At 40.2% G+C, this 13,669-nt stretch overlaps 1 protein-coding gene across 3 annotated transcripts; it reads right to left on the reverse strand.

The window, feature by feature from the left end:
* Positions 1 to 1,371: 1,371 nt before the first annotated feature.
* On the reverse strand, positions 1,372 to 7,508 carry LOC139648465 (uncharacterized). Of its 3 annotated transcripts, none has more exons than XM_071524609.1 (5): positions 7,354 to 7,508; positions 5,404 to 5,730; positions 4,245 to 4,400; positions 2,370 to 2,404; positions 1,372 to 2,260 (listed from the first exon to the last, which is right to left on the reverse strand). In XM_071524609.1, the coding sequence occupies exons 2-5, from the start codon at positions 5,657 to 5,659 to the stop codon at positions 2,072 to 2,074; spliced, it is 636 nt and encodes a 211-aa protein (XP_071380710.1). In that variant the 5' UTR covers positions 5,660 to 5,730; positions 7,354 to 7,508; the 3' UTR covers positions 1,372 to 2,071. The 3 variants fall into 3 exon arrangements, with proteins under 3 accessions (XP_071380710.1, XP_071380702.1, XP_071380717.1); XM_071524601.1 differs by lacking the exon at positions 7,354 to 7,508 and adding an exon at positions 6,770 to 7,053; XM_071524616.1 differs by lacking the exon at positions 7,354 to 7,508 and adding an exon at positions 6,808 to 7,052.
* Between the last annotated feature and the right edge of the window lie 6,161 nt (positions 7,509 to 13,669).

Consider the following 13,669-nt stretch of genomic DNA (forward strand, 5'->3'; position numbering starts at 1 on the left):
GAATTGCGGCACAGAAAAAAATCATCAGTACAGTGTCTGGTCACACTGTCATCTGTTACTAGTTAAAACACCAATGAGACATCGGACTATTGAGCATCTGCCAAAACAGACCTCTGTTTCTGAGCCATGTCATGGAAAACTGCTGTGGGACAGTAGCGACAGAGTACAGAGTGTATAAACCTGCATGACAGTGTCAACCTGTCAGTCAAACGGAAAAATCACACAAGTGGCCTTTGAATACACTGATGAATTGATAATGCATCACACTTTTCAGCAGTTTCATTTATTTGCTATCAGCGAACAAAATGGCACCACATTCTAAAAGCCCATTCACATCGAGAACGATAACCATAAACTAAACTCGGTCATTCACACTACAGTGGTGTCTGTGATCGGTTCCTCAGCAGATGAAGCATCGTTGCAAATGCTCCGCACCCTTCTTTCTTACAACTTGAATTTGATTTGTTGAAAATGTTTCATCGTTGTCTCTGCATCCAAAAAATCGCTCTGAGATCAAACCAAAAATATAGTTATTGTTTTGGATGTTCTTATAGTTTTAGTTGTAGTGGGAACACAGATGTTCTATTTACTTAGAACAATTTAAATCTATTTATAGTTATAGCTATCTTTATAGTTATTGTTCTGGATGTGAATGGGCCTTAAGTTCACCAATGGGACTTAGTTTAGTTTAGTTTATTTGTACACTGATAAAACATAGAGGCAAAGTGATAACAAAAACAGTGATAAAAATGCAGCGAAAAAAAACAACACAACAACAAACGCTGTAAAAGATCAATTTGTGCAGGTGAGATAAGAGAGAAACCCAAGGGGCTTATGAAGAAATCTCACCTCCCTGCTAACAAAGAAAACAGAGAAATCATGGGTGTCAATCTGGCAAGGTGTGGCACTCGAGTCCAAGGTAGATTTTTTTTTAAAGATTTTATTCTTTTGATGGAGAGCAAACATGACGCAAAAAATCTCAGAAATCTATTTGAAAGCCATATCTGAAAAAAAAAAACCCTCTATGTTGATTGTTTGGTGACCCACCGGCAAACGATGTTACCTGCAAAGAGTTTGCAGCAGCTTAGGGTTTAAAGGTCCCATATGGTGTAAAGCAGGACTCCCCTTGCCTCTGTGATGATAAAGGAGTTGGATGGTCTATCTAAACATGGTGAAAGTATCAAAACGCACGGTCGCCAACTAAATCCACACAATCCATATTAGTGCAGCGAGCCTCTGAACGAGCCGTTTGGACTTCCGTAACTTTGTGACGTCACAAAGGTTCGCTCATTATCATTTTTGTAAGAAATAATAGACTAACAAAGTGTTTTTTCAAAGCGGTTGAGCGGTTGTCATTGTTTATTACCGGAGAATTTTCCCTACCTGTAGCCGCCGGGCCGCGGCGTCTCACGTTTGACTCTTGAAACGGTTAGCCAATCGGAACAGAGGGGTCGTTAATATTAATGAGCCTTAAAGACATGGCGACAAAAACATCCTGTTCTTGGTAAATGGAAAATGGAAAATGGAAAATGAATGTGTAAAAATGGATTGAGAGTGTTTTTGGTTCATGACACCACACACACAGCTTTGAATGGACCTCAAGACAGAAAATAAAACACTGGGAAGTGTAAAATATGAGACCTTTAATGACTGGATTTCCCTGGAACAAATAAAGAGCACACACACACACACACACACACACACACACACAAATCAAGCCAAACCAAGCGAGACCAAACTAAGTCAAAAGGTCGGTTTGTCAGTTCGCTGGCTGTGGTTTACCACAGCGGTTCTCAGCCTTTTCTTTTTCTCGACCACCCGAAACAAACCAGCACCTGCCTGTGAGCCCCCGCTGCACAGGGAACCATGAAGAACACTGAACTGTGACTTCAAATCATGATTTAAATTTTACCTTTACAGGCCATTTTACTGATTAATTATTGTAAGAATCCTACAGGCTATGCATATACATGATTTCATAAGAAAGGGGTATTTATCACATGAATTTGTTGACTAGAAATCTATTTGTTAGACTCCGTAATTCATCTTGAAACCCTGTAGGAATTCGGACCTAGAGGTGGAGTCCCGCTGGTTTACATTCAGCTGAACACCTCACTTGGCTGTGTGTTGGATAGCTGATGGCAGCGTACTCTGTGTCTCTCGGCTGGATCTCCACTCCTGCCTGGCCTCTTTTGGGAAAATCCAGCACGCTGTAGACCAGAGGAGCTGCAGGCACACGACTGGGCGCCTCCGCTGTTCCCTGCGGATAGGATGGAGGTGAAGCTGGAGAGTTGCTACAGATGTTTTGATATTTACTTTACACACACATTTACATCTTTAAAACGTAGGGAAAAGGTGTTTAACCTCACCTGCGCTGTGGGGTTAGAGTCTTGTTGTTGCTGCTCTGTACAGAAGGTAAAAAAAGGCAAAGTATTGAGTCAATCTCAGGCAAATATTCATCTTTCCATACAAGTCATGTAAACGTGCAGGAAGCAGCAGGACATTTATTTATTTATTTATTTGAAGGTTTGTTGTGGATTTTAAGGAGAACACGGTGTCAATTAGAGTTACTTGTTTACTTGTGTCTAGTTTACATTTCCCCCAACCATTTTGCAACGCGTGCAGTTTTTTTTTAACATTTTAACTTGTTTGTCGTCGTTTTTAAAATCCAAACCGGTGTTAAACCTAAAGCTTGAAGTGTGCTGCTGTCCCGGCTAACAAAGACGGCCTAAATAAAAAGCCATGGATGCGACAGTAAAGTGTTTTTGAGGATTATTCCCTGGAGGAGTCTTCCATTTCTTGCTGTGGGTGTCAGCTGATTGACGCTGCGATCAAAACACTATGGAAAAAGAGCAATAAATTAACAATAAAAGAGAAAATTTGACCAAACCAAAAGAAGGCTTCATGTTTAGAGAAGGATAATTTCCCACTGGGCATATTTACATTGATTAGCCATTTAAAACACATCTAAATGGTTATAGATGGTTATAGTTACTGTAAATTCAGCTAAAAGTGAAATTTAGTAACGTTAGACTGCGTCTTCTGGGGTAAACGACAAAAATAAAGCTTTATCTTGTACATGTGGACATCTCTGGTGCATATTTTTAATATTTACAGCTGTTTATGCGTTGTTTAAATATGTAATAATGTATTTACTGCTTGGTCTCAAACTGGGCTATATATAGCCAAAAAGATCCAGGGCTTTAGGAGAGCTAAAGCAGACAGGCGACGTTGAAATGACTTCTAGTGCTCAAGTTGTTTTTCATACTGGACAAGAATGAATGGCAGCAAATGGCTTCTTCTGAAGGAGGAAAACAAGAGCTGATATCTGCAACTATGCTGACTGGACCATTAGCATTAACTTAATTTATTATTATCCTTTAAGATCTAGCAGTGCTGAAAAGCTAGTGGAGGTGTAAAAAGGTTTTTGTCTGTATGAATCGTCACTTTGCTGAGTTGTGATCTCTCCTCTGTAACAGTGAGCCTCGGCCTTCATAGGGAAAGCCCTCTGTCGACCGAGTGTGGACCAAGTTAGCACAAAATGACACAGGAGTGCACAGTCAGCAAAACCCTGCATTTGTATACGAATACGGGAAATCAGCAGCTGTGGTTTCTGAGGTGACGGGGGCTGTCAGAGTATTTCAAAGAGGCTGTGTTCAGATTCAAAGTAGGTCGAGGGGGTTTATCTGTGAAGTGAAAGAGCATCCGTGTAAATGAACAAATAAAGCTATAGCTTTTTTTTTTCCACCCATCCCTCAGTGATAGTAGGCACATGATGTGCATTTTCACCTAGTGAAAGGAAGACTTCTTATCAAAGACTATGAATCATCACAAGTATCAAAAAGGATGTGAAACTGCAACCTGGCTTGCATTTTGAGCATCTAACCACACCACTACACATTTTTTCCACAGAATAACAATTATTCTCTCATCTTGACTTTGTTAGCTTGATACCTTTTGATGTGTAACATTAGATTGCATCTGGGTTTAAATGAGTCGCCATTGTTTTGGGGGTAAAGTTAGGTTTAACATTGGGATTAGAGATGCTATTTACATGATATTTTACATTTTAGGCATTTAGCTGACACTTATCCAGAGTCACTTACAAATGAGTGCAGCAGTAGAATCAGCTTCAATTTCTAGATCAACAACATTACATACAACCAATAGTCAGGAAGTCAAAGGTCAGCTCTCATGTGATAGAAGCGTGCTAGGTAAAGAAATAAAAGCTGAGGAGAGTTTACCTTTGGTTCTCTTGAAGCTCCAGATGAGCCAAGACAGCATGGCAACCATTAGAACTGCAGCTGAAAGCCCAATAACCGAGAAGAAGAGGGCAGAGAAATCCGTTTTGGATCCTTCTGTGGCAGCGGTGTCTGTGCTGTCGGCTACCGTTGGAGGAACTGTAGGAGTTAAAAGGAAACAATGACAAAATACTCTCCTCTCTCTGCAAAAGAAATATTTGTTTTCTCAGTTTCTACAATATGGTGTCATGGCAATTATAGTTCATCAGGACCTAAAAATTACATCCCAAGAAACTGTGGGAGTTATACAATAATAGATTTGGAAATTATTACACTTAATTGTCATTTTGGATGCCAGGTTGACAGCAGAATTAGTTATTTTCTGAGGACACTTTCTGCAGTTGAACATTAATACAATCAGAGACTATTATAATGACATAATTACATAATTGAAAACTGAGTAGATAATAAATTAAGAGATACACACACACATTCACTCTTTTAACAGAGTTTCTCATCAGCTTTTGACCAACAGGCTCCCAAAACATTTGTGTGTTCCTTTAATATTGATCTGGAACAGCATGATTTCTTTGCCTGGTGTCCAGCCCCCATGAATCACAGTCTTTAGCACTTTTTGAATTTGCATGGCGATTCATAGGGGTCTGGCAGTTATTTCGGTCAGATACTGTCCGACAAACCTGATTGGACGGTCGATGTAGGCGGGATAAACCTGTGAGCTTTATGACGAGCGTTACAAAGTGACAACAACTACCGAAATGGCAGCCAGCAAAGGAATTGGATGATAGCAAGCTAGATTTAGCGTTTTCGTCAGTCCTTAAAAGACTTAATGGCATCAATCAATTAAAACAGGAACAATCAGCAGTTTAAAAGCGCGGAAGTGAACGCAGCCATGATTGTTGTTCATTCTGAGGCGTTTCCAGATTACGTCAATCTGCTTGGCTGCTGTGATTGGTCAAAGATTTTGATAACTGACAACTGACACCGGCCAATCGGTTGGGGCGAGAAATTACATAGATAGGCTTGCGTTCAGAATGCTATGAATCACCATGTAAATTCAAAAAGTGCTAAAGACTGAGGTTCATGGGAGCTGGACGCCGAGCAAATGGTTTGCCGGAAGGTGTGAAGCAGAGGCTGAACTTACCTGTGCTGCTTGTGTTGTTGACGATTAAGGATATCTCATTACAGTCCGTGTTCAGGATTCCCCCCACACTGAAAAAAGTAGCCGAGTAATTTCCACTGTCCCTTAGTGTCAGACTTCCAATGCAGTAAAATACGGATACATTTGCTTTGTGGAAGGCACAAACTTGGCTTTCTGAGCAATTTGTGCCCGATGGACATTCATGAATCTTGACGGTATTTTTGTAAAGTCCAACAGAAGTGATGGTTGTGTTGGGCATGGTCTGAACTGTGAACTGAAGGAAGATACTGTCGCCGAGGAATCCAGTGACTTCTGTTCGGCTAGCAGGGCCTGTATGGAGACAATAGAGTATAGAGAGATGAAACAATAGATAGATATGTTTTATATGGGGATGCAAATATTACAGTTTATTGGCCATAGAGGGTATTCCACTGTCCCATTGTACTGTGTGTGAGCACATGCTGTCCCTGTTTGTAAGTGTGCTGTTTAGGTATTATGTCCTGTACTCTTTTGCTCTCCTGATTCTGAATGCAGAACATCAATATACCATGTATCATGACTGTTACTTAAGGATATCTTACATATTTATAAGGCAGCACTCTAAATAACCATGTGTCCCTATTCAGCTGTAATAATAATAACAGTATAATAATATTATATAGTATAATAATAGGTGTTACACAATCTTAACTGTTAAACAAAGTACGCATGTTAAAAAACAAAAAAGTGTTTCCCTTGTGTTTTCCTCTTCGCCTCGATTTCACACCAGGGAAGAAAATAACAAACAAATAGTTTCCATTTCCATCCACAAAAATGGAAACATCGTTTCACAAAAATGGAAAAATAGTTTTTATTTTTGTGGATTGTTTTCCCAGCACTGGCTTTTCAAATGGTACAAAAAATGTTTGAAACATTTAATGGGATTACAAAGAATGAAAGTAGCCAACAGCAAGTAACGTATTTGCCTCATAATGTACGGAGATCACGCTTGTTTGTGATTGTATTATCTCAAACCACGAGCGTCCATTGATTCTACAAGGAAGTTGTCAGGCTAAACAACAAGTCTAAACAACAACACACACCAAAGACAAAATGAGGACACACCGCCAGGGAAACACAATTTTCAGGGGATACAGTTTTACATGACCACTGTGGAACATCTCAAAACCATTCAGATATAAAAGATACTTGACGAATCTCCAGGGGAAAATCGGGGTGACATCAGCGGCATGAATCAGAAGTGTTGTAAAAATAGAGATAGTAAGAATCATAAAAAGTGTAAAGGAGCAATAAAACATGAAACTCTGGCAGATGGAAAGCCTCAAAATGTATCAACCCTGTAAAATATCACCAAAGATAGACAGCTTACCACTGAACACCATGCGAGCTGTGACGATCAAAACTAACCCAAGAGGCTTTGGGGCGATGTAGTGAACCATGGTAAACGAGAACCGGGGCTTGCAGGCCTGGAGGGACGGCAGGCGCGTCTCTGACCTGACTAATTTCTGTCTGCTGCCTTGGTTTGTTGAATCCTTTGGTTTGATTTTTCTTTATCAAACATCAGTTTTATGTGTCTGACAGAAGGAAACTGTAGGCAGGAACTTGCGTGAACACCCGCTTCATCTACCTACAGAGTCACAAGCACCTCCTGTTAGCGAAGGCTTCAAAGAGGCTCATGGACATGTGATGCAGTCTGTGATGAACTCAGCTGAAAACAGTTTCACTCGAGTGGTGTGTGCTCGTTTCATGATCTGAGAGGAAAAAGGAACAACAAGCTAGGCGTTTTTTACACTGCATAATCTACAGATTTACAGTGGAGTTACAGTGGATTTTCAGCTAATAGTAAACCTTTGTAATTGTTAGGTCTACCTTTCCAATATTGAGTTGAACCCCTTTTTTCTTAAAGGAAAGTTTGGTGATTCTGGACCTATATATAATTCATCTCTGACATACCTCTAGTTCTTGGACCCACAAAGAATATTGTCTCCAGTCAGCTGTCAGTTGAAGCAGCGAGCTCTGTTGCCTCTTGCTGCAATAATGAGTCCAAACTGTTTGTCAGAATATCTCCAAAAAAGCCGTTCGTGTCTCCACAGGGAGAAAACACGACTCAGTTACTCCGTTACGCAACTTTCACTAATCAGGAAATCACAGAACCGCTGTGGGGTGAAAGGCGGTTCCTGGCGGAGTGATCTAGTTCTGGACGGTCAGGTCAGACCGTAAACAGTAGAGTTCGGTAGAAGACGACCTGCTGAGTGGAAACGGTGCGGTGCCGCTGCTTTCCGGGCCGTGGAGAGAAATACGTCGGTCGCTCTCCGTATCGTTTTCATAGACTGGATTTTTTTGAGATATTTTGACAAACAGTTTGGACTCATTGTTGCAGCAAGAGGCAGTGGAGGTCGCTGTTTCTACTGACAGCTGACTCTGGAGACAATAATGTCTGTGGGTCCGAGTACTGCAGGTATGGAAGAGACAAATTACATATAGGTCCAAAATTGCCATACTTATCCTTTAATCCATGTCTCAGTTAAAATTCATTCTTTAACCTGCCTCCTGTCATTGATCTCCATCTTCCTGTGTGACAGAAGTGTATTTAAAGGACACTTATAGTGTTTTGATGTCAATAAATCATTACCACAATCATTTTGAGATATTATTATAATTGCTGTAAACAAATGAGACCATTGCCCAGAAGATTATCAGCCTCTAGCAGTCTCCACTCTGTATCCTCCATTGTTTCTCCACCTGGTGGATCTGGAGGGAAATCTGCTGGATCGCTTTATGGCACAAAACAGGAAGAGGTTCTGTTCTTCCAGAGCAAACAGAGCTAAAGCTGAAAGAGTTTCTGGCAGCAGATGGTGGAAGGAGGGAAAGGAAGATGGAGAAATCACTTCCAACATGTTGAGCCTCTTCAGGGAGGGGGGCAGGAAGCAACGGGGCTTATGGGAAATGTAGTCTTAATGTGGAGAAACACGAGAACTAACAATACTACTGGTGTGGGATAGAGGAACCCAATTGTCTCCAACATTTGTTTACGGTAATTATTAATTAATCATACCAAGTCATTATTCATTTTTTACATTAGTTTATTACACGGCTTTGTTGAATACTCAATTCTGACTGGCTGATGAACGGATTCTGAGGGTTTAAGTCGCTCTGGAAAAGAGCGACTTAAACCTTCTAAAAATTCTGTGGAAAAACAATAAATAGGCTACTTGTCATTTTTTGACATGAAAATGTTCAAATTTAAAGATATTGGATGTCGGCATAAAATATCAGCTATTGGCAACCTCAGTCTAAAAATATCAATATTGGTATCAGCCTTCAAAAACCCATATTGGTATAACCCTAACACATACACACACACGAACACACACACACACATACTTGTAACACTTTTAACCAAACGAGAGGAAGTTGGGGGCTTTGAAGAGAGAGTCTGATGACTTTGATGCCCTTAAGTCGTCAGCTTATGCACAGGGATGTAGGGGTTGTTTGGATTTGGTTGGTTTCAGTGGTTTGCTGGAGGTGGTCGTCTCACTTCAAACATGCCCGTCTGTTTTCAGTTCAGACAGCAGCTCCTTCTCTGAACCATCCCACATGTCACCACTTCAAACTCAAAGAGGCTTTGCCAGTGCAGAGCATAGGCGGATTATGAGACAGCAACTTCACACAAAGTTTGTTAGTAGTTATCTGAAACAATGGATTACCATCGCAGTAAAACTGTCGTAGTAGCTTTACTTCTTGATCTACATATGGAGCAGAAAAAGATCTCACCATGAATGCATCTGTGTCTCTCCAAGCCCGCAAAAATACGAGAGTACGGAAATATCGTCGGTAGATCCTGGGCCTTCGTTTGGATGGTGAGCGATTCAAGGCTTATTTCAGGCTTTCAGGCGATGTGACATACGAGGCGCTTGCGGCATTCCAAAAAGTTGAGATATTTGTATCTCAGTGCGCCGTGGTTGTGGTCAGTGCGCATCACGACCGCATTGCCCTCGCGTTTGCGTGCGTCTGCCGCGTGCCCCCATTGAAATGAATGGATTTGAGTGCGCAAAAGACGGCATGTGAACCGGCCCCTTATGGGAGAGAAACTAAATTCTAACAATTACAAAGGAATGACGAGGTGCAAACACATATTATTCTTGGCCTAAAAACATATTTTAAAGTGCAAAATGCCTCTGATTGCCTGTAATGCCCCAAAATCTACTGTATGGCCACACAGCAGCTGCATGGTATGAGTCAGTGGGTCCTATTCTGACAGATCAGGAGTGGAAAACAACATTTTGGGGTCTTCGTAAACCATGACTTTACATTACGAGGCCTTTGGACAATGATGCAGAGCTTTACTGCTAAAGCGCTATAGATAAACTGAGGGGAACACTCACTGTGACAGCGCCATGTTGACACCTTCAAAACAAATGTTTAGGTTATTAGGGGGGAATTTTGGGGCTTTGGTAAATAAATAAATGACAAAGCCCTTCGACTGTTGGGGCAGTAAATGTAAAGTTAGTGACAGCATCATCATGTATCAGGCTCTGGGCCCCTGGGCCTGTGCCCGGTTGGCCCGTTCAGTAATCCATCCATGGTGCAGAGGAAGACCCTGATCTGACTGTGTTGGCTGCACAGATTATTCAGCAGTATTTGTAAAGGTGGATATACAGTAGAGGGCTTTCAGGTGACATAACACACCATCTGGCGGCCATATTGGAGGTCCTCAGCTTTCGGGCAACAGTGGTTGTGAACAGCTGATTGCATTTCTAAAACTACGACTTGTCCGTCTCAACAGAATTCAACAGACATGGATCATTTCTGTGCTGTTTGTGTTGTGCTGCAACTGATATATCTAACCAGCTGTATTGTTGTAAAGGCATCTGATTTAAGTACTAGCTAACATATGTTGTAGAAGCTAGCAGTAGAAGCGGCTAGGAGTTGCATCTTCATGTTAAGATCAGTTGTTTGAGATCAATTAGCCTGCTGGCTAGTTAGCTAGCTAAAACAGCCAAAAAACAGCTGTTTGTTCAGGTTACCTGAGCTGACTCTTCTCAAGCTACAACTCAAAAAAGCAGCTACTAAGTAATGCAGGTAAGTGCAGGTGACGAGTGTAACGGAGATGAAGGAGGCGACAAAGACGCGTTTTACGTAAAACCACCGAGGCACGATTCCAAAACAGAAGAAAACAAGGATGGAGAGCAGATAAACATCCCAGAAGTTTACTTGAATTTACTTGAGTTTACTTGAATGAATTTGAAGCCCTAAGATTCACTGCAAGAACCACACATCACGTCCGATGATTTTTCTAAAATATTGGCTTTGTACCACTCAATTGAAATTTCATGTGACACATTTGTCACGTTGGGCCTTTAAGTCATAATTTTTTGCCATTTTTAATTTTCTCAGAAACATTTTTTTTGCTAACTCCTCGACCGTTGAGGCAATCATCTCCAAATTTGGTGTGCATAATCTCATGACGGCCATGATTAAAAGTTATCAAAAGATTTTTGATATTCCATACCGTTTTGATATAATTGGCTTCCAAAGTGTTGACAGATGTTGTGGGCAGGGTCTATTTTACAAAAATCACCATAATTCATAAATGCATTGTGCTATTTTCACCACATTTAGTACACTTGTGCAGGTATCTACTCTGAAGTATGATGCAAAATTCACTGTCATTTCGGGGTGCTACAGCAACATTTAAAATTTTAAATGCCCATAACTCATCATAGAAACAAAACGTTTTTTCCTGTATTCCTTGGGTGAAGCCGCATCGTTTTTATAGGCCCCACCCAGTACGGCCATATTAGATTTGCCACCATTTTGAATTTTCTCAAAAATCTATTTTTTTTCCTAGACTGCTGAGGCAATCATCCCAAAATTTTTGGTACTCCATATCGTTTGGCCGCTATAGGCCAATCAAGTTTAGGGAGTGGCACACATTTGACAACATGAGCCATAACTCAGGAACGCAAAGTCCAACACTCATGAAATTCAACACACATCATATGGGCCAAAAACATCAGAGTGTTTTGGCCCATAGGTGGTTCTATAGAAACATTATAGCTTTAAATAGCCATACACATTCATTGTATTTATATTTCAGTCATTGTATACAGTACAAACTCCATTCAACTTTCAAAATGCTCAGTATGGCATACTGATACGCTATCCCTAAGCTCATAATGATGAATACATTAGTCAATGGAGCTCCCTAAATGTTTCTCTCCTAAATGTATCAGGATCATAGAGACCAAACCACAGGGATCAAACTTGCACATTGGTCCACATCACGCATTCACCTCAGAGGTCATCAGCTGCTCGTATTTAAGCATTGTTACCTTACTCTTGTTGGGTTTTTAGTCAAAAATTCAGCATTGTAACACATATTTCATAATGAGTGTTTTTATGTCTTTAAGGCCCAATGTGACACATAAGTCACACTTGTGTATATTTAGGTTTGGGGTCAAAATAAAAATATAAAAATAAAAATGTGTTATTTAGGCTCCTTTTGGTCAGTTATGTACTCCACTTAATTTTCCTGCAAGGAAAAGTGGGTGTGGGGATAAGGTCACAAGTATCGACTTGCTAGGATTTGATATTTAGCTATAGGCTCACTGGAGCCAAGTGTCACATTAAGTTCATGCCCCTTGTTAACAACTGATTTTAGGGAAAATCCCCTTGATAAATTTGACCCAATTGCCCTTTGTATAAATGAGTTATCTACATCGCAACCTCTGAATCTGTTGGTGCGTACTGAGCAGTTCAAAGGAGCAATGGCCGTCTTGGCTAAAATGAGGAGTGAAAGTTAAGTAAACATCTATGTATTAGCTACGTTTGCTAGGGTAAACGACAAAAACAAAAAATTATCTTGCCCCATATGGGCTTATCTGGTGGATATTTTTTAGATTTACAACTGCATTGTTTAAATATGTAATAATGTATATACTACTGGGTGTAAAACTGGGGTGGGGTATACTACTAAAGCATAATGAAACATTGCTTGTGTACATGGGTCTGGTTTGTGTCAGTGAGTGAACTCAGTGGGCGGTTAGAGAGACGATGCTATCAACACGTGTGATTCTACAGAACTGTATGCGTGTGAAAGAACAGGTGGCTGAAACCTACAGCGGAAAAATAAAAGGTTAAAAACAAGATATTTATCAAAATATTCAAATTCAGTTTTGATCAGTTTCCAGTTTATCATCCTGTGCTTTTCAGTGTGTTCCCCCAGCCAAATTAACTGATTAGGTTTCATGGTGAACTGGCACGCACAACATTCTGTGTGTTTGTGCATATTTGTGTTGTTGCCCTCGAGCCGCCGTATTAGGGTGGAAGGACTGAGAGAATTAAGGCAAATTTTGTTTCTGTAGCCATTGGTCTGCTGAACTCCATCAAATAACCTCTGAACTATATGGACTATGACTATATGGAGATTCCCTCAACACTGGCCTAATCTATTGTCTTCTCTACGAACCAGTAATCCGTTAAAATAACCTTACATCACATCTGTGTAAGTTCATTTTCAAAACATCCAGGTGATAGAAGGTTTTAAAAGGATTTATTTGAAAACAATGGACTAAAAAGTACAAAACAAGATGTTTCTGTGTTCATCCAAACACCATCATCAGTTGTAATGAGTGCAGCAGGAAGTAACTCTGGCAAATAAATATGGTTCCTCTGTGCTTTATGGACAAACCAACTTGCTTCACTGTAAGTGATGTCATGGGACTTCAACACCTCATGCCATGTGCTCATCATGTGACTTTTTGTGTGTATATATTTGCCAGAGTTACTTCCTGATGCACTCATTAGCCTACAACTGATGATGGTGTTTGGATGAACACCGAAACGTATTGTGTTGTACTTTTTAGTCCAGTATTTTAAAATAAATACTTTTTAAACCTTACATTACATGAATTCACCTCTTGGTTCATGCAAAAAAATCACCTTAAAATGAGTTAAGGGAGTTATTAATGGAGGAGGCCCCATCAAAACCACCTTAAACACCCCTTAATGTTTGACTCCTTACTTTCTAATTTAATGTAAAATTCAGGGAGACAGGAACTTCCATTAATAACTTATTAATAACCCTGTAAACCATGCCTAAAAGGCATAAAAAATATCCCTTCATTTCTAGTGTCTCCACAAACCGACCCATGCATAAATCCCTTATAAACCCATGATACTAACCTTACTAATTAATGTTTATGTAATGAGAAATTAAGGACATTTTGATCAAATTAAGGAGTTTGGTTTCAGAGTGTTTCTCTTT

The sequence above is a fragment of the Centroberyx affinis genome, unplaced genomic scaffold (genome assembly GCF_046629955.1).
Source record: "Centroberyx affinis isolate AG114_WGS23_722 - 3 ecotype Tasmania unplaced genomic scaffold, CSIRO-AGI_Caff_v1 ptg000106l_1, whole genome shotgun sequence".
Classification (NCBI taxonomy): Eukaryota; Metazoa; Chordata; class Actinopteri; order Beryciformes; family Berycidae; genus Centroberyx; species Centroberyx affinis.

Coding starts and splice junctions, on each gene's coding strand:
- LOC139648465 (XM_071524601.1), bottom strand. CDS start 6,839: ATGGTTCACTACATCGCCCCAAAGCCTCTTGGGTTAGTTTTGATCGTC. Junction 5,731..6,769: donor AGCTCGCATGGTGTTCAGTG/GTAAGCTGTCTA, acceptor GTCTCCATACAG/GCCCTGCTAGCCGAACAGAA. Junction 2,261..2,369: donor ACTCTAACCCCACAGCGCAG/GTGAGGTTAAAC, acceptor TCCTATCCGCAG/GGAACAGCGGAGGCGCCCAG.